We start from the raw sequence: 24,264 nt of genomic DNA, 5'->3' as shown, positions 1-24,264 counted from the left end.
TCCCTTAGGAGCAACAAAGCACTTTCTGCATTGTAAAGTATTTCATATTTTGTTTCTACTATGTAAAGTCTAATAGGCTACATGATTTGATTTATATTTTGGGGATCCAGTACATCTATTAGCTATGTAAAACACAGCACATCAAATATTTCACAGTTTATGCTCTGAGTTTCAATTATTCCTGACACTGAAATATAATGAATTGGTGCAGGCAAGAAAGTACTGGTGGGGGGGAGCAAAAACCAAAACCCAAAGAAAAAACCCAACTAAAAACAGTACCCAGAGGGTGCTGGCACTGCCCAGGCTCCCCAGGGAATGGGCACTGCCAGAGCTCCAGGAGGGTTTGGACACCACTCCCAGGCGCAGGATGGGATTGCCGGGGTGTCTGTGCAGGGCCAGGAGCTGGACTGGATGGTTCCTGTGTGTCCCTTCCAACTCAGCCTGCTCTGTGAATAAAAAAGAATTGTCTGCTGACTACTGCCAGCCTAAATCATTCCAGTGCAAAGCAGGAGCCAGACTGACGAAACATTAAGAACTAAGAGACCAAGAAAAGATTTAGCTACATAGAGAAATAGTAGCTTTCTAATACTGGTGTGGAGAAACATTTTAATTCATGCCTATACCATCACTAACATTGAAATTAATATTCCTATGTGAACTAAGAAAAACTATTTTATTATGAATAAAAAATAACCATTCAATTTGAAATATGAGGAGGGAACTAAGCTAGATAGATTGCTGCTATGAATGACAACTCTACCTCAGTTCACAAGTTACTAGTTTTGGAAATGAAGATCATGTCTGCAAGTCAGTAGCCATTTTTTTAAAAAGCCACACACAAATCCTTGCTTAAGTCCCTCTAGAAGTCTGTCACATGCAGTAAAAACCCCAGATGCTATCTGCATGTCAACACAGGAACACTGACAGCAATCTGCATGCAACAGGAGTCACACCAATACATTTCAACAATTCTTTCAATTTTTCAGATGATAAAAACACAAGCTTTCTTGTGTTTCTTTTTTAATCCTAGATAAATTGTTCTGAGTAGTGGAAACAATTGCTCTGATATACACATATTAAAACTTGAAGATCAGCTTTGTTATATATGTTGAAGTTTTACTCAAGTACCACAAAAACCCTCCTGTGCATGTGAACAGCAAACCCCCAGGTCCCCAAACAATAGCTTTGCCCCCCTGCCATTAAAATGACAAACTACATCCCCAGCTGCAGCACACCCAAACTCCGTAACAGATTAGATTTAAAATTGAGCAATGCACCAAGGCAGCTATTAGTCTTTCAACCCAAGTGTCGACTTCAAACAAATTAATGGCTGAGCAATCTCAGCCAAATGGTGTCTTGACAATTACAAACTGCAATTCTAAATCCAAATTCCAGTGCAAGATTACTGAGTAAGTTTTCTGAAGTGTAGCAATTTGCCTGAGTAAAAAAAATACTGCTGAATGTGGCTCTGCAAGTTATCACATCCACTTCACCATCCCGTTCTGTACAGAAAGACACATACTAGAGATGAAAGAAGAAGAGATCAGAGCAGGAATTTGATATACAAGAGCTGGAAGTTACAACAAACATGCAACCCTTGTCAAATTCCTCCAACTACACCCATCTACACATAATCTACAGCTAAGATGAAACCGAATATTCTCCAAGTACCAGCATGATGTGAACTGTATCTCAGCTTGAAACTACAAAGGAATTGGCCAGAAGTTGAGATTTTTGCACACTACCATCCATTTTCAGCACACACTCTTGGAATTAGGGAAGACAAGCAAGCAGACAGTAGCAACTAATCGTATGGCCTTTTGCTTAGAGATTTATTTTTTCTCTTCAAAGATTTATAGATTAATTGTAAAGCTATGCTGTAAATCAAAAGGAAGCCACTACTCATTACCTAGTTAGAATTTTCTGAGCTCTTAACTGTGAAGCTATTTCTCTGCTGTTTGATCCAAAGGCCACTGGCAATGTCTGTAAGTGCACTACCTGCCATGGCAGCTGAGACTCATTTTTTCCCAGATCCATTTGCAACGGCTTGATGAATTTACACCTGCTTCCAGATCTAAAGAGAATCACCAAGGGATATGATTCATGGATCCAAAATACTTGTTCAGAGTGAACAAAAAAAAGAAGAAAAAAAAGCAGTCTGAGTAAAAGAAGGTGCATGGTCTACCAGTGTAGACCAACATGCCCAGCTGTGATGACCTACAGTCCACCTGAAAAATAAGGGAAGTAATGCCTTCTTCTTCAAGAAAGAGAAATTTTAAAAGTATTGTTGCCATTGTAAAAGTCATCCCTCAGCAAGAAAAAATACATTGAAGGACACAAGCATCCTGCTCACCCCTATCAGCTTCTAACTTTCTTCCTGATGTTTGAGAGATGACAGAGAAAGTTTTATTTTCTGAGGTTTTTTATCTCTGAAGTCTCTACTTTCTACTGCTGCTGGAGGACACTACTCAAGTCCTTCAGCATCTACAACAGTGTACTCAGTCCTTCACCCATGTTCTTTCCAGATAAAAGCAAATACTTTAAGCCATATTTTCATCACTGCCAGCTTTGAGAAGCCCTGTGCCTCTTGTTTTAGTAGAGTGAACACAGCTCCAAATGGCAGGTCTCTGGCAGCAACCCAGCCTTGACTGCCCAAGCCCTATCACCTACAGGAGGCACCTGAAGGGACACGGATGTATCTTGGGATCTGGGGACCTGTGCTGAGAGCAACGCTGGATGCTAGCAGAGGACTAGTGAGCCTGGCTGGAAGCACTGCAGGAAGATGAATGGCACCTGGCACTGATCTGGCATTTATCTGGAGTGACAACAGTGACATCTGTGATTTGCCATGATTTGTAGCTGGAAGCCAGGAGCCCTACACCTCATTCAGGTGTTGAGGATTAAGGCAAAGCCAGCAGCAGACAGTCAAGATGAAGGTGGTGCAAAGTGCTGGCTGGCAAGGGGGCACCCCGTGCTTGAGCTGGTCCCACTGGCACCCCACACTCCCCACCCAGGCCCCTGAGCACAGCCAAGTGACCTGGCCCAGCACAAACCTGTGACACGCAGCCTTTGTCTCACACAGTCTCAAGTGAGATCCTTGAGCTGTCTTTTCCTACACTGTTGGAACCCTGGAGGCTGAGAATTTTAAACTTTCTGTGCTGAAAGGGAATACTGCATTTAACCTGAGGCTGTAGAGAAAGCATCCAAAATTAATTGACAGCACTAAAATTACAAGTGCATAGTTTAAATAAGAGTGTGTAATATCACAAAGCAGAAAATATAGAGTTTAAAATTTTAAAATACAGCAATATATATGGGGCGAGATAGAGGTTTTAAGGCAGTAGCTAGTTGTTCTTCTTCACCCTCTTTTTCATAGGTTTAGGTAGTGTTTTATAATTAGACAGAAAAGTCTGCATTGCGAGACATAAAAGATTAGTTATTAAGTTAAAAGTGAAAATAATTTAAGTGTAATTTCTTAATTAGATAGTTTACCTTTAAAAAACCTTGTAGAGAAAGATAGTTAACCATTTTGTAACTTGTTAGTAGCATTCTGTAGAACTCATGACTTATAAAACTGTAATATAAATAAAAAATGATAAACATTTAAGTTTGAACACAAAATATCGATTTGAGCGCTTTCAATCCCAACCTTAACAAAAACAAAAAAAAAAGCGCCAAGAACTAACACTACATATGCTTGACTTTTCCAAGCTGTCTTCAGAGTATCAAATCAGTGGCAAAGGGCATAACCCTGTCCCTCCTCTGTCACTGAGCAGGAGGGGAAAGTGGAGCAAGGTTAAATGAATAGACTGGACCCTGAAGCAATGAGTACACCTGGCAAACTGTCACTATAGGACACGAGAAAACACGATGTGTGCCGCTGCTATTGTGAAGGTAAAAGAGCAAGTTTATTTTCTGACTCCAGCATTTATAGTTTTCCAAAGGTGCCAGTGGATTGGAAGGTGAAAGTGCCACCTCTCCAATGACACTGAACAAACCACCAGTCCATCAAATCTCTCCTCCTCTATGAAGGAATGCAAAAACAGTAAGTTATTTACAGAAAGTTGTGTGAGAAAGTTTGCTACAAGAATGTAAACTCAGAAGGCTTTAGAAAATCTTAAAAAATCAGGGCGACATCAAACAACAAAGTAATTTAGCTAAAAATAGCCCACAGGGGTCGTGCTCCCAGATGCAGGTACAGCCTGCAGAGCAGCAGTCCATGCTGTGCAGATCAAGGGGGGGAACATGCAGGAGGTCACAGAGCTCCACCTGAGATCTGGCAAAGTCACCTGGGCTACAGAATACGGCTCATAGAAGGAGAGCAGTGCATTTCCCCATATTTTGGAAGAAATTTTTCAGTGCTTGTCACAATAATCTGAAATAACATTCTGAACTGCGTAAATGCCTCACAAAAGCTTTTAAAATTACTTACGCATGCTAAGCAAAAGTGAACCAAAACGTAACATCATTTTTAGGAAAGAAAAAACTTGTTAAATTTCACTGGAAGTTCTACATAATAAATAAAAATATCACTCATGTCTACCCACACAAATGAAATCTGCAGCCTTAGAAAGCATAAATTATGGATTTTTACTTGCAAGGTCCTCTCTTCATGTCTCAAAACCAGAAGTTCTTCACTTAATGTTGCCTCAGACTATTTTGAGTACCATCAATATTTTATATTTGGAAAACAATGTGATAAACACAAATCACTAACTGAGAAAAAAAAAAAAAAGTACAAGTAAAGGTGACTCATCCTGTCCCCAGGGTTGGTATATTTGGGACCCATTTGTCTTTATGTCTCACTGCAGTATTATGGTGAGTGAATGGTGCTCCTGACTAAAACTTCAGCTACAAGGCTGCATAACATTTCTCTCAGCATCTCATAACTAGTGTCACTTTGCAGAAGTCTTTGAACACATGATGCAAGTTCTATCCATTTTATCAAAGTTTTGTCACAGTTAATGAGCAGACTGTATTCAGCATCAAAGAACATACATGAGAAAATAGGGAAGGGGCAAGAAATCCACTGGGTTTGGATTGCTACTTAGGTAATAGGAAAACATAATTTTAATTTCTGCTAGGAATAATGGACACACTTTGATTTGGTAAATCTTAAACAAACACCAGAATAGGGAGGTAGAAATGCACACCCAATTGCAGCTCCTCCAAAAGACGTGGGTTTCCCCAAAGGCAAGATCAGCTCCTGCTCCCTTCTGGCTGAGGAAGAACGTGCTGCTGCTGAGCACCAAACGTGTCCTGGGCTGCAGCTGAGAATCACATCCAGCCCTGTTCCTAAGCAACCCCACACTCCCTCCACACTCTGCCCCTGCTGCCACCGCCAGACAAGAGGTTTTAATCATCAATTCACTCTGCATCCCACGTGCACGAGCCCCTTCAGGAGAGGCTTGGGCACAGCCCTGCGTTCAGCAGCATCAGGCAGCTCCAGCCCCGGTTTTGTCTTCACCAAGGCATGCAGACTGTGACTTAAAAGACAGCACTTTTACCTTTCAGTTGTTTATAGAGAAAAGCCTTTTAAAAAATCCTGGCTCAAACATGCAAATATAAGCTAAAAAATTTTATTCCTGCCAGCAGGAATGAAAGCATTCTGTTAGAGGTATGGAGGGTTAAACTTTTTTTTGACATTTATAATATTCAGTGCTAGAAAAAAAATCTCAGCAAAGAGTAATTGCTCCCACAGGGACCAATCCATGGGTCACAGTTTTTTGCACTTGATGGCAACAGAGCCTTGACTGAGATTTTCTGTAAGACCCAGATTTAAGCTTGCAGCATAATCACAATGTTTGCCCTAGCTCCAGAAGCTGAGCTAAAGCACCACTTCTACAGTATAATTATTCTACATATGTTCCAAAAACCCATGGGGAAATTTTATTATTCAGAAGAATAAATAGGGTAAAAATAAATGGTTTTTAATTTTAGCCAATTTTTAAACTCCTTATGAATTTTCATTTTTCTTATGCAAGTTTAAGTCCATGGGAGAAAGGATTTGCCTTGAAGAAATAATTAAACTTTCATCTCCAGTTACGCTTCTTAGCAAATACACAGCCACCCACATAGCACACGAGGCATAAGTGCTGTTCAGTGACAGAGTGCCAACATAATCACTAATGCCTCATAATCTTCCTTTCAGTTTCAAATTGAATATTTGAAGTTTGAACTTGTGTTCAACAACCCAGAGAAAGCAGAAATGCAGTAAGGGCTTAGGTTAAAAGGGCGTTGGTGTCCCAGCACAGAGCTTAATTTGTCCTCAATAGATTTTTGAATACTTGAACTATTCTGAGAGGAAAAGGCAGTAATTTGTCATTTGGGATATGCAAACCTACTACCTTAAGGATAATAAAATATTCTAGCACTCAATTTATGATGACAATGTCTGGACTAAATTTAGTCAGGTGCAGAAGTCAGAATTTTTAAGGGAAGGGAAGCTGAGGAAGCAGGTTCAGGAAGACCCAGACACACTTTGCAACTAGGTCTACACTGAGACCTTCTCCAGTTCCTGGGAACATTTCAACATTCCTTTCTTTATGAGAGACTCAGACTAGGTATCATACAAATATTTTTCACTGTTTGGGTGGTGGAATAGTTTGCTCAGGAAGAAGGTGGAGTCACCTCGCCTGCAGGTGATTAAGAAGAATCTGTATTTGGCACTGGAAAATTGTTTAGTGGTGTTGAGGTTTACAGTGGTAGTGCTGGGTTGGTGGCTGGGCTTCATCTTTAAGGCCTCTTCCAACCTTGATTCTATGATAATATATCATCCTGTAATGACAACCCTGATCCTGCATTTTTCAATACTGCTGATAATGCACACACTTAAAAATCTACCACCTGCCAAAATAGTACACAGTTCTGCACAATTCATCCCCTAGACAGATGATGCAATAACAGAAAACCAAACAAAAATCAAACAAACAAAAGAGCCATCACAATAGACATTAGAAATGCTGCTTAATAAGCTGTAAGGTGTCACTTGCACACTATGATGATGAAGATGCTCTGAGAACAAATTTGGAAAAGAATTTATGCAGTGGGCATGCCAGCAGCAAGGAAAAAAGTCTGTTCTTTTTCTTTTCATGTGTGTAAAATAGGTTTAATTTTCAGGTCAGTGTGTGATATCATGACATTAATGGACAGTCTTAGTATTCTACCCATTTCCTTCAAGTTGAGCTTCTGGTCTCTGATCATGATCACAAGCAATTCTGTTTATCAAAAGATGGCCAAAAAACACAAAGTTCTCATCTCTCTGCTTCATCAGTAATTAGAAAAATTATTGAGGTAAAGCTTACAATGGAGATAAAGCCTCACATATGGTAGAATCTTTACTTTTGACTTGTCTGAACAAGCATGAACAAAATCCACATCAAATAATAATTTCAGCTGGCTGTCTTTTACAATGAGTTTCATTTCACATATCTCCAATCTTAGCTTGTCATTAGCAATGTTAATTAGTTCACTATCTCAATACCACACTAGATTCAGTAAAAACTGAGATCATTGCTAATTTGAGAAGAAAGCTTGTTCTTCCTTTAATAGAGTAATAGTCACTGCAGTGACTAATAGTAAGTCACTGTAGAAAACATCCAGAGAAATTAATAATGCTTGCAATTTTCAGTGTTACAAAATTAAAATGCTACTATTTTTTAATTTCCAAAAAGATAATCAAAGGATAATTATGAATGATCACATTTACTACATTACTAACCCTGTGAGGACAAACAGTGACACAGCATTCAAAGGTGGGTTATCTCTTGCTATGCCATGAGCCAAGCTCTGGATGCACACACGTGGTGTACATCCTGCCACAGCTCTCTTTCTGAAAGCAACCATTTTCCAATATGAGTATGGTAATTGTTCTTTGGTATCTCTGTGATTATAGAGGGGCTTATTTTAAATCTCTCACACGGTCCAAGTTCACTGGTTTTTTGTAGAAGGTAAAACCCAAATATGTGGAATTTCAGTCACAAGAGTGGCCTGTGCAAATAAACAGTACTCTTGCATCAGGAGGTGACTGAAAGACAACACCTGACCTTCCCCCAGGACCTCCAGCAAAGGGAAAATGCTGAGAGGTTACTGGGAATACACTGAAACTGTTCTGCTCCCTCTCAGCAGCTAATGGAGTTCATCACCAACCACCATGAACATACTGACCAGCAGCTCAGGTAAAATGGGTCTCTGAGGTTGCCATGCCCCCAGAAGTGTCTAACTCCCACATTTCTCCTCTCAGCTGGGGAGAAGGGGGAGAGCAGAGCAAATAGAAGCCGGCATATGTTTGCCAGGGCTGGGGCAGCTGAAACTTTTGCAGTTGATTTACATTTCCTAAAGCAGATGAGGTGGTGAGACAGGAGGTCTCCATGCTCACAGGTAATCCTCTCCTCTATTTCTGCTGAGTTGAGTGTGCACACATTTGCAATTGTGCCTCTGTATGTCACAAAAGAGAATCAATGCTCGGGGGTTTTCTAAAGCAATTTTAAAATTTAGATTTATTTAAAGACTATTTACAACCTTACTTCAGCTGGATTAGGAAATGAGTGGCGACAGCCTAATTTAAAACATCAAAAGACGAGCAGTACGTAGGGAAGGTGGGCAGGAGGGAAAGGCTGCAGGAAGTGTCTCTCTGAATCCAGTTGCTCTTCCAGGTAAACACATTACATCTGACTTCCCTCTGGGCACTGAACACATGAGATTCAGCAGCTTGCTCAAATGAAGCAATTAGCAGGCACCCAGCATTTGCTGTCAGAGCTGTCAGCACTAAGCTGTGTACTTGGCCCTGGACACTGCAGGTCATTTCCTATCACCATTTTTAGGAAGCCCTGGATGACCCCTGCTGCCCCTAACACAGGCACAGGTACAAAACCACTGGCTCACTACTCCTTCCCTGCCAGCCCCGGTGCATCCATGCTGAACAGAAGCTCCTGGGCTGCTGCATGGTGAGGATTTCTTGCTAAAAACAGAGATCGTGGCTGATCCATTTCGTCCTTCAACCCTTGTGCTAGAAGTAGATACACAGACAGATAAATATCAGGTACAGGATCATCTTACACTAAACACCATCCAGACAGCAAGCAGACTCCTGCCCTACCACACAGGCCTGCAGAAACAAAGGAAAAATTAGTGGATTGTGCTGGGTTTTTTAAAATTCAGGAAAAGGTCACCTTCCACCTCTCTCTCTGTTTCTCATATATTTTAAAGTTTTAAAACTAACCTTTTGATAGCAACACCCTACATTGAAAAACATATGACCTCTAATTGCAAGGCAGTTTGGGAAATAAGGCATATACACAACACTAATAATACACAACACTAACTGTTAAAAAAAAAAAAAGGAAAAGAAAAAGACATAAAAGACATAGCAGTAACTGAGCAGACTGACATGCTGCTTGAGACTAATGGAGTGCTGGTCTCTTGCTTAATAAAAATACACAAATAGCAGTGAGAGTCATGACACAATTCAACACCATTCCCATGCCAAAAAGCAACTCTGAAAGATTCACCTGTGTATTTTTGTCAGCTGCAGTGGGTATTCTCATTTACTATCTATGCACACTTATGTGAAGGACTTATGAAGGTTATAATTGAGCTGAAAATCTATTCAGCCTCATGAAAAAAACCAAGTATTTTTGAAGATCATCTGCTGCAGAAGTCAGTGACTTTTTCAAAAACATTCAAAGAGCAAAATCATCAGGAAATGGTAAGTGGCAAATACTGATTAGCTAAAATAATCAACATTTCACTAAAAGGAAATACCCAAAGGAAAATAAAATTATTATGGCTAGTTTCTCTTTTTTAGTGAAATAACATGTGTGTTTTATTTTCAGCGTGTTCAACTGGAGAAGAGGAGAGAGAGAAAAATGAAATATGAGTTCCATAATCTGTGAGAGTGCTCTCAGACTTCCCCAGATAGTGAAATTTAACACTGACAGATGCAACAGCAACTCATCTCATAGCCCAGGCTCTGCTGTGGAATCAGGGACAGCATTGAAAAGAATAGGGATAAAGAACTTTTATCAGCCTCAGCTGGTAAGAGAGGCAAGGTGTAAAAATAGTCTGTAAGCATTGTAAACCAAAAAGAAAAAAAAACTCTGTAGCTGCTTTCTTGCCATTTTATTCTTCAAATTATTGCTGTTAGAGCAGAGTGGAGTTTAAGTGTAGTATTAACTGCTACAAAATCCCCACAATTATTTTCCTTTGCAATGAAGAATCTTTTCCTAATATCTCTGTCAGTTTGAAGCCATCCCCCCATGTCTTGTCAATCCAGGCCCTTGTAAGTAGCGTCTGTCCATCTTTCTGGTGGCTCCCTTGAGGCACTGGAAGGCCACAATTAGGTCACAACAGAAGCTTCTCCTGTGCAGGTGAGCAATGCCAGCTGTGCCAGCCTTTCCTGCCAGCAGAGCTGCTCCATCCCTCTGCTCCTCCTGGAGCCTCCTCTGGGCTCTGTGCAGCAGCTCCAGGTCCCTCCTGTGCTGGCCAGGCTGGGGCAGCTCTGCAGGTGGCTCTCAGCTGAGGGCAGAGGGCACAATCCCCTCCCTGCTGCCCATGCTGTCTGCTCTGTACACTAGCCACTGCCCCCTGTGCACTAGCCAATGCTCCCTCTGCACTAGGCAATGCTCCCTCTGCACTAGCCAATGCTTCCTGTGCACTAGCCACTGCTCTCTGTGCACTAGCCACTGCCCCTGTGCACTAGCCAATGTTCCCTGTGCACTGTACAGGGGTACACTAGCCAATGCTCCTCTGTTTTAGAAGGCTCCACTCTGCAGGACCAGGCCCCAGGATTTGGGCACTGCAGTCACAGTTATTTGCATGGTAACCCCCAGGTGCTCCCGTGTTCAGCAGCCCAGAGGTTTCAGAGACAGTCACACAATGCAGGGGGGTGTGGGACAAGGGAATGGCTGTTTAGGACTGGTTTAGTGCTGCCTGGCATCCTCAAGGCAGTGATAAATACATCATCATCTAATGAACCCAGGGCTGTGCACACACTCCTGTCACAGCCACACCAAAAGGGTTAATTAATTCTAATGTGCCTATGAAGCTTTTAGCAAAGAAACAAGACATGCAAAAGCTGCTTTCAGCAAGGACAGTTGGGAGATAAGAAGACATCTGGCTCAAGAGTGCCATGACAGAGAAAACAAAGGACTGAACCTCTGGGAACATGGGGTGGGATTTATGGTAATGGTAAATTTTAATATGAATGTAGTAGCTGTAGGTAAGTAACACTCTTCTAGAACCACATGTCCACATTAGGTTAGGATCTCCAGCATGAACCTCAGGCCTGAATAAATGATGTCCTGTTTAACACAACTTTAGTGCTGGAGAATCTTTAGTGCTGGAGAACTTTAGTGCTGAAAATCTTATTCTGGTATTTCAGACATCTGGACCTTCAGTGCTATTAAGAAGGGAATAAATCCCCACAAAATTGGGCAATGCATACAACAGCTGTGTGCCCAGAACTCGTGATGCAGGCAGGCACTCATCTGCTGCTACAGCATACACTTTCATATCATTCCCCAAGCAAACTGACATTCCAAGTAGCCACCCCAGTCGTAAAAATGTTCTTTTTAATAAAAAGGGAACTAATGAGGCAACGAACAGAAGATTCCACACTTAATTTGATAATACACAGATGAAATCTAGAAATTGATAAACACTGATCTAGAGAAGTTATCTCCAGGCCTTCAGAGAACTCTGAAACAGATAACTGTAGGTCCTAATTAGTACTTTCAGTCTGTTTTTATATGTACACAAAAATCTTTGTCTATATACTCACGCTCAAACAACTTTGCTGGAATCACAGATTTTATTCACACACGTCTCAAGCTGAAGACTTTTTTTTACTGTTTTGCTATATTTTGAACAATATATTCGCTACAGAGCAGTTTCATAATTAAAAGCCTTTAATTAAAGGATTAATTAAACATGAGATAAGCACAAATACTAAATAAACTGCTTCAGAGAAAACCCAGAATCTGACCTACCAAAATGACTTTACATGCAATTACACATGCTGTGGATTACTGTTTGTAGGTAATTGCCTTGGCTGTCTCCTTAAAGTCAACCGACCACACATTAAAGTTAAATAATGTCAAACCAGAAAAGAAGTCAGGTCTGATTGGAGTTGCAGTTAAATACATTTAGTTTTTATATATCTCAGTATTAACACATTACTGGTTCAAAATCATTTACCAGTGTTTAACCAAATGGACAAAGAAAAGGCAACACTTAGGTCCTACATCCAGTAACAGACAATTTTAATTGCTTTTGGGATCTCTGCCATTATTCTTCCTAGCAGACAACGTTTAAATTTTTAGGGCCATTTTTCCCTAAAGGAATGGGTGCAGTATGAATGAATTCCACCAGTAAAAGAAACTGAAATTCTAATTAAAGTCTCCAAGGCACACAGTAGAGCAGTCTGCTAAGAGCTCTTTCATTAGCTAAGTAACTTCAAACTCTTTGAAGCAGTGTAATCCATCAAGGTGTATGGAAGAATAGAAGGCAATTTTAAATAGGTGTAGTAGCTGCTTAATTTATTTATTTTTTTCAATTGAAAGACATAAATAATCTTTTCAAATGGTTGATATGTGTGGAAGTAGCTAGCCAGGGAAGAGTGAAAGTCCTGGAGAAAAAAGGTAATATACCTTGTAGACATACAGAAGAGTGTTTATATATGTAGTTGTTGCATGACATTAAAATCAAACTGCCAGGATCATGGCATTTAAAAGCATCTGAGAACAAATTCTGCTCTAGGGAAATTTTTGATTGCTAATGACTTCCAGAGCCAAAATTTCTCAATTGGCATGTATAGCATGGCCAGTGAGTAAAATGAACAGAAACACAAAGTTCAAAAATAAAGACAGAATGCAATCAATTTATTTTTTCCCTGTTACCTGGTGATACATGTAAATGCAGTTTGAGGCACTGACAAATTATAGGCATGAGACTATAGTATCTTCAGAAATTTAAACTGCTTAAATGGAACTTTAATATCTTCCAAGAGCTTTATTTGTCTTTTGAGCTACCTTGAAATCCTTATGACAAATACTGTGGTCTCTTTATATTCCCTTTCCTGGGTGCTGCTCTAGCCTGCTTGCAAGCCTTTGAAAAATTACTGCCAAGAAACAACACTAACTGACATATGACTGCTACTTTCTATTTCTTCATTATGCAAATACTGTGAAAATTGAAAATACCATGTACAAGCTAAAAATAAATGGACTTGATGATCAAAACCATGCTTTATATGATAAATGCTGATGCTCTAATGTAAATATTGATTCAAGAGAGGAGGCAATGTTTTCCTTAGACCTAGACACATCATTAGTGTATCAGTTAGGACCAGCCAAACCCCTCATGGATGCCTGTACAGCACACTCTTTTCAGCATAAGAGATATCTGCTGCTTTCTTATTGACTTCTCAGCAGCTCTAGAACACCCATCACACGTGTGAGCTGAGCTCCCTGTGCAGGCTAAGTACAGGTATTGCTGCCTTGTAATTGCAGGCAAAATGTAATTGAACACAGCCCTTCGTAAGACTCTTAAACACCCACTCATGCAGCCTTCTAAGCAGAACTAGACTAAAGGCAATGTTTAAGCATAAACACAATTTTATTGGATGGCTTCAAACGATGAAAACAGCTATTTTCAAGCTTCTGCAAATTACTGTAACTCCAGGAAGAGAGATATGCTACACTTAACCAAAAAATAATCACCCCTCATCAAATGCATGTTTGAAACAGATGAAGTACCACCTCAAAATAAGAAACTAATACTTACAATGGCCTTCAAACACCAATGAACTCTGTCTCAACTGAATCCATGCATTGTCTCAGCTATTGCTTTTCTCCCTGCTACAGAGATATTATCTTTTTTTATTATAATTAGTGTAAAACTCTTACCTCTCCAGCTCGTATTCTTTCATTCCTACTTTTACGGCCTTCATTACCTGTAAGATACATATTAGCATGGGACCTTATAGCAGGAGGAAATCTCATATTTATACATTTATGACTTATGACTATCTCCAGAGAAACCTATATTACAAAAATATCATCTGCACTTCATTTAAATTTATATCAGTACATGCATTTTAAAACTACACTGGAATCAAACACTTTAATCTTTAAAAATGCCTGCAGTCTCCAGGAATAAAGCAAGTTTAATTGCCAAACTACTATATCCCAATGAAGTGCAACCAATGTTCAATTGTGAAAGCTGTGGTGAACGTGGCAGCAAGTCCTTTTGTTCTACTTAGGCAAAACAAAGCTATGAACTGGATTATCCTACATGGGAGAGTCTCTTTTATACTTTGAAATCTGAATCAACAGAAAACTACTAGAGCTAACACCAGTTTACAAGTCATAAATCTGATCCTTGTTCTCAGATTTGCTAAGAAAGTTTTATTCCTTTGTTTCTGCATTATAGAAGTCCTAGGCAGCTGCTCTACAGAAAAAAATACTCTCAGATGTGAGAAGATTATTCAAGGATGAAGAAAAACCAAGGAATACGAATGCAAAATGACTATCCTTTGAGTTTTCAATTTTACAATATTCATTTTAGAACATTTTTACCCTTCATAGTTTGGGTATCTGAGGAGCAGGAGCCAAGACAATAGCTGAGTCAGTAACCTCATCAGCTAGTGTTACCTAAGCTGCCTCTGGTCAGAACTCATGGGCAGATCTGCATCACTGGATGGAGTGCAGGACTGACACCCAGGCTGATTTTGTCATGACCACCAGGAGAGGTGCAGCTCCCCAGGTGTAGTGCCAGGTCCAGCCTGAGTAGCCTTGCTGAGAGCCTGGGCTTGCCATTGCCACACTGGAATGGCAACAGAACAGCAGGGCCCAGCACTGCCCCAGGGACAAACCCAGCTCTCAGGAGCACCCCGAGGAATCCTTTCCCTGTGCTACACTGTGCATGGAAAGACTTCCCCATTCCATCAGGATCTGGGGACAGTTACCTGCTAGTTAAGCTTTTCAGAGCTGCACATGGGCCTGAATAACCTTGATCTTTTATTTCTCTATCATTATACAGGTATTTGTGCACACAGAACAGACAGACTGCAAGCAGGTCACCTTCTGCCGAGGTGAGCTCTTACCCGAACCCACACTTCATTTCTCACACATCACAAACGCACCAGTGAGTTCAAGGACAATGCAAGGTATATTACTGGGCTGTAATAGGAGGGATATTATCCTCTTATTTCTATCCAGCCTTTCCATTATTTTATTACTAAGCAATTCTGGGTTGCTGGGGACATTTTCTGAGTACCACTGCTACACTAAGAGCAAAAATTATTAACAGTAAAGGATCCATTACCTCTTTATGAGCTTCACTGGAGATTTTATTGGTGTAGCGCAGAACTTCCAACTCCATGTCTGTCTTAATGACACGACTTAAAGAGAAGAACAACAGATAGCACGTTATACTGCAACTTCACAGCTTAAGAATGCAAAATGAAAAAACCCTGAAAATAATATGCATCACCTATAATAAGATTAGATCAAGTACACTTCAAGAGCAAACAGCTATTACAATATTCATGACAACAAAGTATCGTTGGCATTGATTCAGCATTAGCAAAACAATCTTACGAAGGCAAATCACAAGAATTTCAAATATCAGCCTGCCCCATTTAATACTTATAAACAAGTGGTTCAACCAACATTTTTTCAACTCATTCTACAATACATTGGGAACAAAACCAATGCAATTCTGCATTTGTCATAACTCTAACACTACTTCAAATGGAACATTTCTACAAGCATGCTCAATTTCCTTTTAAACAGAATTTGAAACTATTTTACATATTTAAATTCCCAGAGCTCCAGAATTTCTGTTCAGCACAATCCCAACTCCCACCTATTTGCAAGACCTCAAAAGGCGGGCAAGGGGTGGTGTGACAAAATGCTATTTTTGTTTGTTATTCAAAAGCCCAAACCACAAATTCAGAAACCACAGCAGCAGTAATTACAGCCATGATGTCCATTCTTTCACATGCTTCTGCAGGAAGATAAAAAACATAAAACCCCAAACAAATCAATGCCCTAAAAACTCCATCCTACTCTTTGTGCCTTATGAGATACTGAATTCATGTATGTTTCTGAGCCTTGATACTCTCTTCTGAACTCATGTCAAAAATGCACCGTTTAACTCTTCTCTACATGTATTTCCATCATGTATTTCAAATAAAAGCAGCTATTGAGTGTGACATGCACAGTGTAAAGCACACACAGTTCCATAACCTCTATTAAACACCACACACTCCTTCCACTGTCACACAAACTGAATTCCTAGTATTTTTCATGCCCATCTCAAAGGCAGCTGTGAAGTACATACTTACTGTTTACAAAGCACAGAACTACATCTATTGAATTGCATGAAAATATTTCAATCATGTTTTCGAGCTGCACTCCAGGGTTTGCAGCAGGTACAAAGAACCATAACTGTTATACTTTCAAACTGCCACCAAGACCCCTCTTTTTATTGTTACATGCTCCTCCTCACACTGCTGTAGAAAACTATTTACTGTATTTCTGCTCTGTAGTTTGTTTTAATGAGTCCAGAAACAGGTTTCTCAGCCATCAGTGCCTCTGATGTGAGATTACAGCATTTTCCACAGACAGTGCATTACTACAGCACAGCCACTCCCTTCAAACACAACTCTTCTGGCAAGAGTAAAGGTACCTTTGTAAAATCCTGATATTGATCAGAATGCTTTTACAAACAGAAACTGTAGAGGGGAGTGGATTGACTTTCTCAGTCAAATGGAAGATGGCACAGAATAATCACGATGCAATTGAGAATGACAAGCACAAGGTTTTAAAATGCACACCCAGTGAAAAAATTACACTGGGATGGTAAAATCTGCTGACCATGAGTGAGGAAACAACCTTCCACTCCTGTCTTTCAGCCAAGACATAAAAAAGAGTGGCTCAAATATATTTCAGCTAGAATGAGGCAGCAAAGGCTTATAGATTTTTAAATTTTTTTTAAAATCCTATTCCTTGGAAGACTGTATGTGCTAGCAGGGTAATTTAACACTTGTTTGATGTGCCTTTATATTACCTTCAGTATACAGTACATATCCATGATCTGCAATTGCCCGAAAAATAGGTTGTTTCATAATTCAGTTGTCTAATCTCTTTGTTGCAATCTGCTAGTAATAAAAGTTAGTAACTGCTCCACAGCAAGTGCAAACAGTGTTAGAAACCATTTCCCTTGGCTTGAACATAAGGCTTCAGGATCAAGGTATTTGTATTAGACCACAACTTCTCAGGTATCTATTTGAATACAGAAATTCATGCTCGGCCTCAGACTGACTATTTATGCAATGCAACTCCTTCATTTACACAAGGTCTTTACAGAAAATATTTAGTCATTCTGAGACCAACAAAAACCACTACCCAAGGAGAGAAGGAAGGAGAGGGAGGATTGTGCAGGGAACAGGATCAATTTCACCCTACACCAGACAGTGGGCTCCAGGGTTACAGTGGTACTGTTGATGGAGCTCCCACATCATGGCTGGCTAGTAGAAAAGCCTGGTTTTCACCACCTTCTCACTGTTTTGACAGTGCAAAAAGCAGCACCCTCCCAAGCCTCCCATGTTTACAGCAGTGGTTGGCACTTCAGGGCAATCTTGTGATGAGTGTCCACAGTTCTCATGATGCTTTCCCCCACTTCCAAAATAAGGATAGGAAGAAAATCCCACCTTTTTTCATGAATGCAAACTTCAACATTCTATTAAAAACACCTCTTGGACCAGTTACAGCCTCTGCATAAATGCATTAATATTTTAATGGGAACAAATAATTTCCAGGCTCCAGTTAATGCAAATTGCCACAACGTACAGATTCCACATGTGAGGCACTCCTCAGACTAGCAGGGGGGCCACTCAGTGCAATCTAGTTTAAATAGAAGCACAAGTCTCTAAGTGTCAGGACTGACCTTTTTTCCCCCTTTTCATTTTACCAGTGTAAATGGTAAAATGAAAAATCTTCCTCATTCTTCTTCTACACACATTTTCTACTTTTATTTTCACTTATCCATATGAGCAGCTGGTCTTTTCACCCATGTCAGTCATCCAGCAGGACAGAGAAATTTTAATATAAACAACAATAATTTCAATCCTGAAAGTGCATTTGGGCATTTTAAATGTCTGGATACCAAATTACATGCATGACCTAATCAAGTGGTCAAGAGCATATAGAATTTGAGGCAATTATGAGGCTGAAACTCACATAACTCAACTGTGTTTTCCTAAACCAGTGCTCTCCTCAAAGATACATAAATTGTTTATGTGCATTCTGCAGCTGTGATAATGCTGCCAGAAGTATTTGTTTCCAGTTATCAGATGAGTGCTTTATCAGCTGGCTTGTTTTGCTGTTTTTAGTACATGTGTGCAACCTTAACGTCTCCTTTCTGTGACATACATGGAAAACACCTGGGAATGTCCACTTCTCCTTTTCCTTCTGGAAATACTAGATTTACAGACCACTTAAGATGTAAGCATGATGCCCATGTGGGCAGACTTCACAGGCCTGCCTTATTTTTACCCTTTCTCACCTCTGCTGTTACCTTTCCACATTTTATTTATAGAAATTTCTCTATCACAGTTGATACACTAATGCTCTTCTGCAATGCATAAAAACTTGCTAACTGAATTAGCATCAAAGCCAGCAAACACAGTAATGCACATATGTAAAGGAGAGGCATCACAGTACAATTCTGAAAGACAGGTGCATGAATACCAAAGACAGGAGTTCAAAAAAATGTTAAGAGGCTTACAGCATAGATAGAAAAACCTCTGAAAACACAAAAAGCAAATGCACAGTTTTAGGATATTAACATACAGATCAGTTTTCACAAAGAAATATTTATAGCTTTCCATCAAAATAATGCAAAATACAGAACATATGAAATCTTCCACATAAAACTATCAAACCCCATTTTCACTGAGTTTACAGGAAAATACAGTATATAAAGGCACAAAGAGAGCTGCAACTTACTAGATGTTTACTTCCAGCAACAGCACAATTATGATAGACACTGGCAAATTACAGGAACAAAAGGCCATTTGGCTAAGTGTTGGTGTCAGAAAATCTGATTGCTAAGGAGATAATTTAGACAAGTTTGAATTCTTTCTTCTGTTAGATGACATTTTCTTTTCAAAACACTGAAATCAATACTTAGCATAGCCATTCACTATGAAATTTGAATTGGAAGCCTTTAAATTTTTAAAAATTTGTTTGGAAATACACCCACTCAATAAACTGAAAAAAAAAATTAAAACACCATCTGCAAACTGCTGAAATCCAGTGTAAGGTTGAATTCTTCTGTTTTATCTTAAGTTCCATACTAAGTCAGAAAATTATGAGATCTTGAAAAAGTAGCAAGAGAGGCAACAGATCCTTAACCACAAACACTTTGCCTCTTGTCATTTTTTCTGCATTTTATCAGGAGACTGTATAATACTAGAGTTGCCTTTTGTAGCTCCCAGTTCCCCCTGGCTGGTTCAGAAAGCTCAGCCATTTCATCTCTAGCTGGCAGCTTGACAGCATGGTGTAGACCAAAGTTTTTCTGACAAGTACCATGTAAAACAGAGTAGTTCAGAGCTTGCCAAATCTGAAATGAAATGCATCCCTGCAAGGAGATGATTCAAAGGATGCAATTTCCTACCCCAGAATATAACCCACAAGAATTCATCTTCCTGAAAGAAAAATGTTCTTAACTCTAAAAATATTGCTTTCCAAACAAACTTTCTTGGCTGGTAACTTGACATTCCAAGGAGACTTCTGCTTTCCTAAGCTTTAATATACATGATCTGTCATTCACATGTTAATTTCACCAGACACTTAAAACCTAACAACCATCTTTAACATACTTCTTACTTAAAATGAAAGCCACCAAACTCAGTAAAACCTTTTAAAATGTCTCTGAATACAAATCTTTTACTTAGAATTCCCTTTCCTTGAAAGCCAGGTGTAGGGAAGCTGCATACCAAGCATCCCTCTTCCTGAGGCTGCAGGAAGAACTAAATCAGAATTCCAGGCTGCCACTCACAATTCACTGAAGAGATGATTCCACCCCAGCTCCAGGTGCTGCCCTTCTACTGCCTCAAAGCTCCACCTGTCTCAGTACAACCTCCAGGGCACTGACCTTATGTTTGTCCTTACCTGAGCTTCCTAAAGAACATTTAATCACCCTTTAACTGAAACCACAGAGGGGAAAAGCTTATGACACCTTGGTAAGGTGGATGGAAACAAACTGAAAACCACCTTGGGAAAAAGTCTGTGGCCCTACTCCAAAGCCTTCTCCAGCTAAAATTGCCATTTCTGTCCCTGTTGTCCTGCTGTGTCTTCAGTGCAAAGCTTGGAAGTCAGACAGGCCCTCTCCAGGTCCTCTTCCTCACCCCTCTTAAACTCAGAAATCAAGCCCATAACATAACTTCTCTGTTTAGGAAAAGGAATGGCACAAATTCTAGAAGGACAGCATAGGCAAGATCTGAAGATCAGTTCCCCTGACACTCACCAGCAGGAGCAATGAGTCCACTACCACAGCTCCAGGCCCACGCATGACTCAGGGATGGAACATGTCTACACAAAGCCTCCCCACTTCCCATTTCCCTTTTGCAGCTTTATGTCCTGCCAAGCAACAAAAAATATCTGCCACAACAGATATGTGACCTTTTAACAACTCTAAATGTTCTGAAATCACTGATGTTCAAATAACATCTCCACAGTCTTCAAGCTGGCAATTAGCTGTAGATGGAGACAGCAGAAGATGGTTCTCAGCATATGTGCTGAAAATAAGCATTAAAAAGCATAATATGTAGCAGCATGCAATACCATACTCTGTGGTAGTCAGAGGGTGCACCTGTGTTTTTTATTTTAAGCTTTTCTGTCTTAACTAAGGATTTGTGTCCCCATTTCTATATTACTGCACAAAAAAAAAAAAAAAAAGCTTAGATAAAAAACTAATTCATTAGCAAAAATCCACTACTATGTTCTTTCATCTACTACTATGTTTCTTCAGTAATTTTCTAAATGGAAAACTAGAGAGCCTTAGTTATGGAGCAACCCTATGGACAAAGTCAGCAATGTTGACCAAAAGAGGAAAACTAATAAAATGGAGCAGCTTTGCACTTAGTCACACATCTAGTTTGTTTGTTTCAGATAGGCTACAGCAGAATTCCCCAAGAATTACAAAGTACAGTTATATGAATAATAATTCAACAAAATTAAGGCTGTTAAAATAAATCCTGATTAAAAAACAACACCTAATTAAATACTGCCTGTTTAGACACGAGTGCTGATCTACGTTTGATTTCTGTTGCTAGAACATAAATTATCCTCAGTTCTTTTCCCATTCATACAAATTCATATTTACATGAATGTGTCTTAAACACATTCTAGAGAAATGTGTATCCAGATATAATGCTTAATAATGTTACATAAATTCTTTGGTTTTCAATGCTGTTACCTTGCCCTATTATTATGTTTGTCCATTATTTCCAGTCCATAACATGAAATCAATTTAAAATTAAAACTCCTGTGGTAAAGTAGGAGGCTTCTGCTGAGGGAACCTCTCTGAAGCAATGGTACAGTATACATATTTTCAACATTACTCAAAAAGAAAGATTTTTTTGTTACTCACCATTCTGCAATTTCAGGATGAAGAATTGTGTTGTTGACATTGAATCTAAAAAAACCCAAAGACACTAATATTAAAAAGCAGCCAGCCACAACAGCAAAGACTACATACACCTTTTGTTTAACTGTGTCTTCTCTGAGGAAGTAAAGTGAAAACAAGTATTGTATGGGAATTCAGTAGAGAACCCAGTGAGAAGAATGCATTTCATTTTGAAATACATGAGACTAAAGCATATACATGATTTTAAGAATGTGCAGAAGCCAGTGTAACAGTATGTTTGAGACATGCTTATCACACTTCTTTTGACAACAATAAAATGCTAGGTTATCAGCTCACTGCTGTGACTGTGGGGTGGACCAGACTGACCTCCAGGCATTCATTCCAAATTATTCTGTGATTTTTACTTTGTTCCTCAAACACCCTTCAATGAAATTAAAGCCAGCAAATTGCAGATTTCATCCTTTGTCTCATGCCTTCCCACTTCTGTGTGCACAGAAGGTGGCCATGTAATAAACAAGCTTGCTTAGAGGATGGTGAAAAGGAAAATGACCTCTCCGTGCCTTTTCCAATCTACACAAAAGGCAAAGCAGAAGCTCCCAACTCGCCTTGGCCTCTGACACTTCTCTGGTTTTCTGTTTATTTTCTACATGAGCAATTCATGTAGTCTTGGAATGATTTTGAGGCTCTCTAAACAATAACACTACAGTGGCAAATAGAGTAAGCAGCTGAGTAATTAGGTGGAACACAAATGGATTTTCAAGCATCGTTTAAAGGGTCTTTTTTGCTTACAATTTAAATGCCTAAGGAGTGTTCTGCATCAAATATATTTTTGTCTGCTCAGGACTGTTGGCTCTCCAGTTAGGGTATTTAAGAGAATTAAAATGCTGTAAGTTCCGAGCAATTCTTCAAAAGAATGTTATGAGGCAACAGTTCATTTTCCCACATTTTTGAAGGAAAAAAAAATTAAATCTATTCCAGGTTATTAACTATTCTTTATACCTCAGAAGGGACCAATGAAAGCACAAACCCAGTTTTAAAAAATTTACTTAGAGGTCACTTTTAATTGTGTAATGGTCTTCCAGTGTCCTGAGAAAGCAGAAAAATACCCCTATGTTTCTCTTTTTCAGAAATAAATGGTAAATTTTATAAATTTATAAAACCCTAATAAGGAGAAGGCTAGTAGTTCAAACCAAAAACTCATTACAACATTCAACAAGAACAAGCTGTATGGTATTCAACATTATGGCTATTAATGGGAAATCACTGTAAAAACTACTCAAGACAAAAAGCTACCCACCAGTCACAGAACAGTGCATCACTATATAACAAAATTGGTCACTTGGAAACAACAAAATATCAAAAGGGCATATTTTCAATTTAATCATCACCATCTCAAAAATTATCACTTATATAGACCAATGCAGAAATAATTCTACAATGGAAGAGACAGTAAAATACAAAATTTTTCAGAAGAAAATACATGAATGACATAGTCAAATCAATTTTTGAATATTCTAAGAACCCAAAGCCTGAGCTCCCTGTGTGGCTGGAGAACACCAACTGACACCACCACAAAAAACCAAGACACAGAATTATGCTACAGCTGTAACAAGAGACACAAAACCTTTCAATTATGTCATCAGTATGTCAGACAGAAAACTGATCAATGAAGGCAAATGTCAGGAGACAGTGCAGCACTGGAGTGTCCAACAGCAGCTCTATGCAAATAGCAGTAAACTATGGTTATTGTGAAGTAACAAAAGAAAATAAAGCACAGGGAAGGGCAGTTACAGAAGGCAGCTGACTTTGACTCTGAAAATCCACATCTCAAAAAACTCAATTGATCACTTTAACCACAAACACAAATGGATGAAATCAAAAGCAAATTAAATGAGCCAAATATGAACCTCATAAAAGAAGACTGTCTCACCCGAGCATTCAGAAAAGGAGAAAAATTGTACACTGGTGTAGAGTTACAGCAGCTCACTCTTTTAGAAAAGCCATTTCAGCTACAGTCCCTGGATTTTATCTTTCCTGGCCATGCCTCAGGTTTTAGCTTTTATATTTTTCAGATTCTGTGCTGCTTTAGTGTGTAGTTCTGAGCTTCATATTAGGGGATGGTGAGCTCTCTGCACAGAGCAGGGAGACAAAACAATTCCTTCTCTAGCTGGGGACCAAGGACAACTGATCCAAATCCCAGGCCAAGAGCATAAACAACGTGGACTGAAGAGAGAAAAACAAGAAGGGTGGGACTTCATGGGCTAAAGCTGGAATTGGACAATTAACTCCAATATGCAGATGGGCCAGAACTGATCAAAGCGAGAGACCTTGTGAGCGGTCGTCCATTCTGTGACCCTTTTGGCTCACCTTGGCTGTAGCCCTGGCTGGGCTCTTGTGCTGCCCAAGGTGGATCCAGTGAGGCCTTTTAGCAAATCCCTGCTTTATTCTGTAACTCTGTCCAGCCTCTGCTCTAGGGCAGCCTTCTCAAGGTATCAGGCTCTTCTTGAACTGTCTTTGTGCTGCCAGAAATCCAAGTCTTGCTGGCTGGGACCACCTATTATGTGTCAATTCCTTAAAATTCTAGTTTGTTGTCAACTGGGAAACCTC

The 24,264-nt window shown here is 39.6% G+C and overlaps 1 protein-coding gene across 3 annotated transcripts in view; it reads right to left on the bottom strand.

The window, feature by feature from the left end:
• The window catches only part of PEPD (peptidase D), a 143,148-nt gene that overhangs the window by 84,294 nt on the left and 34,590 nt on the right, over positions 1 to 24,264 (bottom strand). For all 3 annotated transcript variants that reach the window (XM_053952645.1, XM_053952647.1, XM_053952648.1), the window contains 3 exons: positions 21,661 to 21,705; positions 15,325 to 15,400; positions 13,905 to 13,951 (listed from right to left, as the gene is read on the bottom strand). In XM_053952645.1, the coding sequence (XP_053808620.1) occupies positions 13,905 to 13,951; positions 15,325 to 15,400; positions 21,661 to 21,705 (168 nt within the window). The remainder of the gene's footprint in view (positions 1 to 13,904; positions 13,952 to 15,324; positions 15,401 to 21,660; positions 21,706 to 24,264) is intronic.

This window comes from Vidua chalybeata, chromosome 11 (assembly GCF_026979565.1).
Source record: "Vidua chalybeata isolate OUT-0048 chromosome 11, bVidCha1 merged haplotype, whole genome shotgun sequence".
Taxonomy (NCBI): Eukaryota; Metazoa; Chordata; class Aves; order Passeriformes; family Viduidae; genus Vidua; species Vidua chalybeata.
Note: the sequence above shows the minus strand (reverse complement) of the source record. Positions and strands in the feature narration are given on the sequence as shown.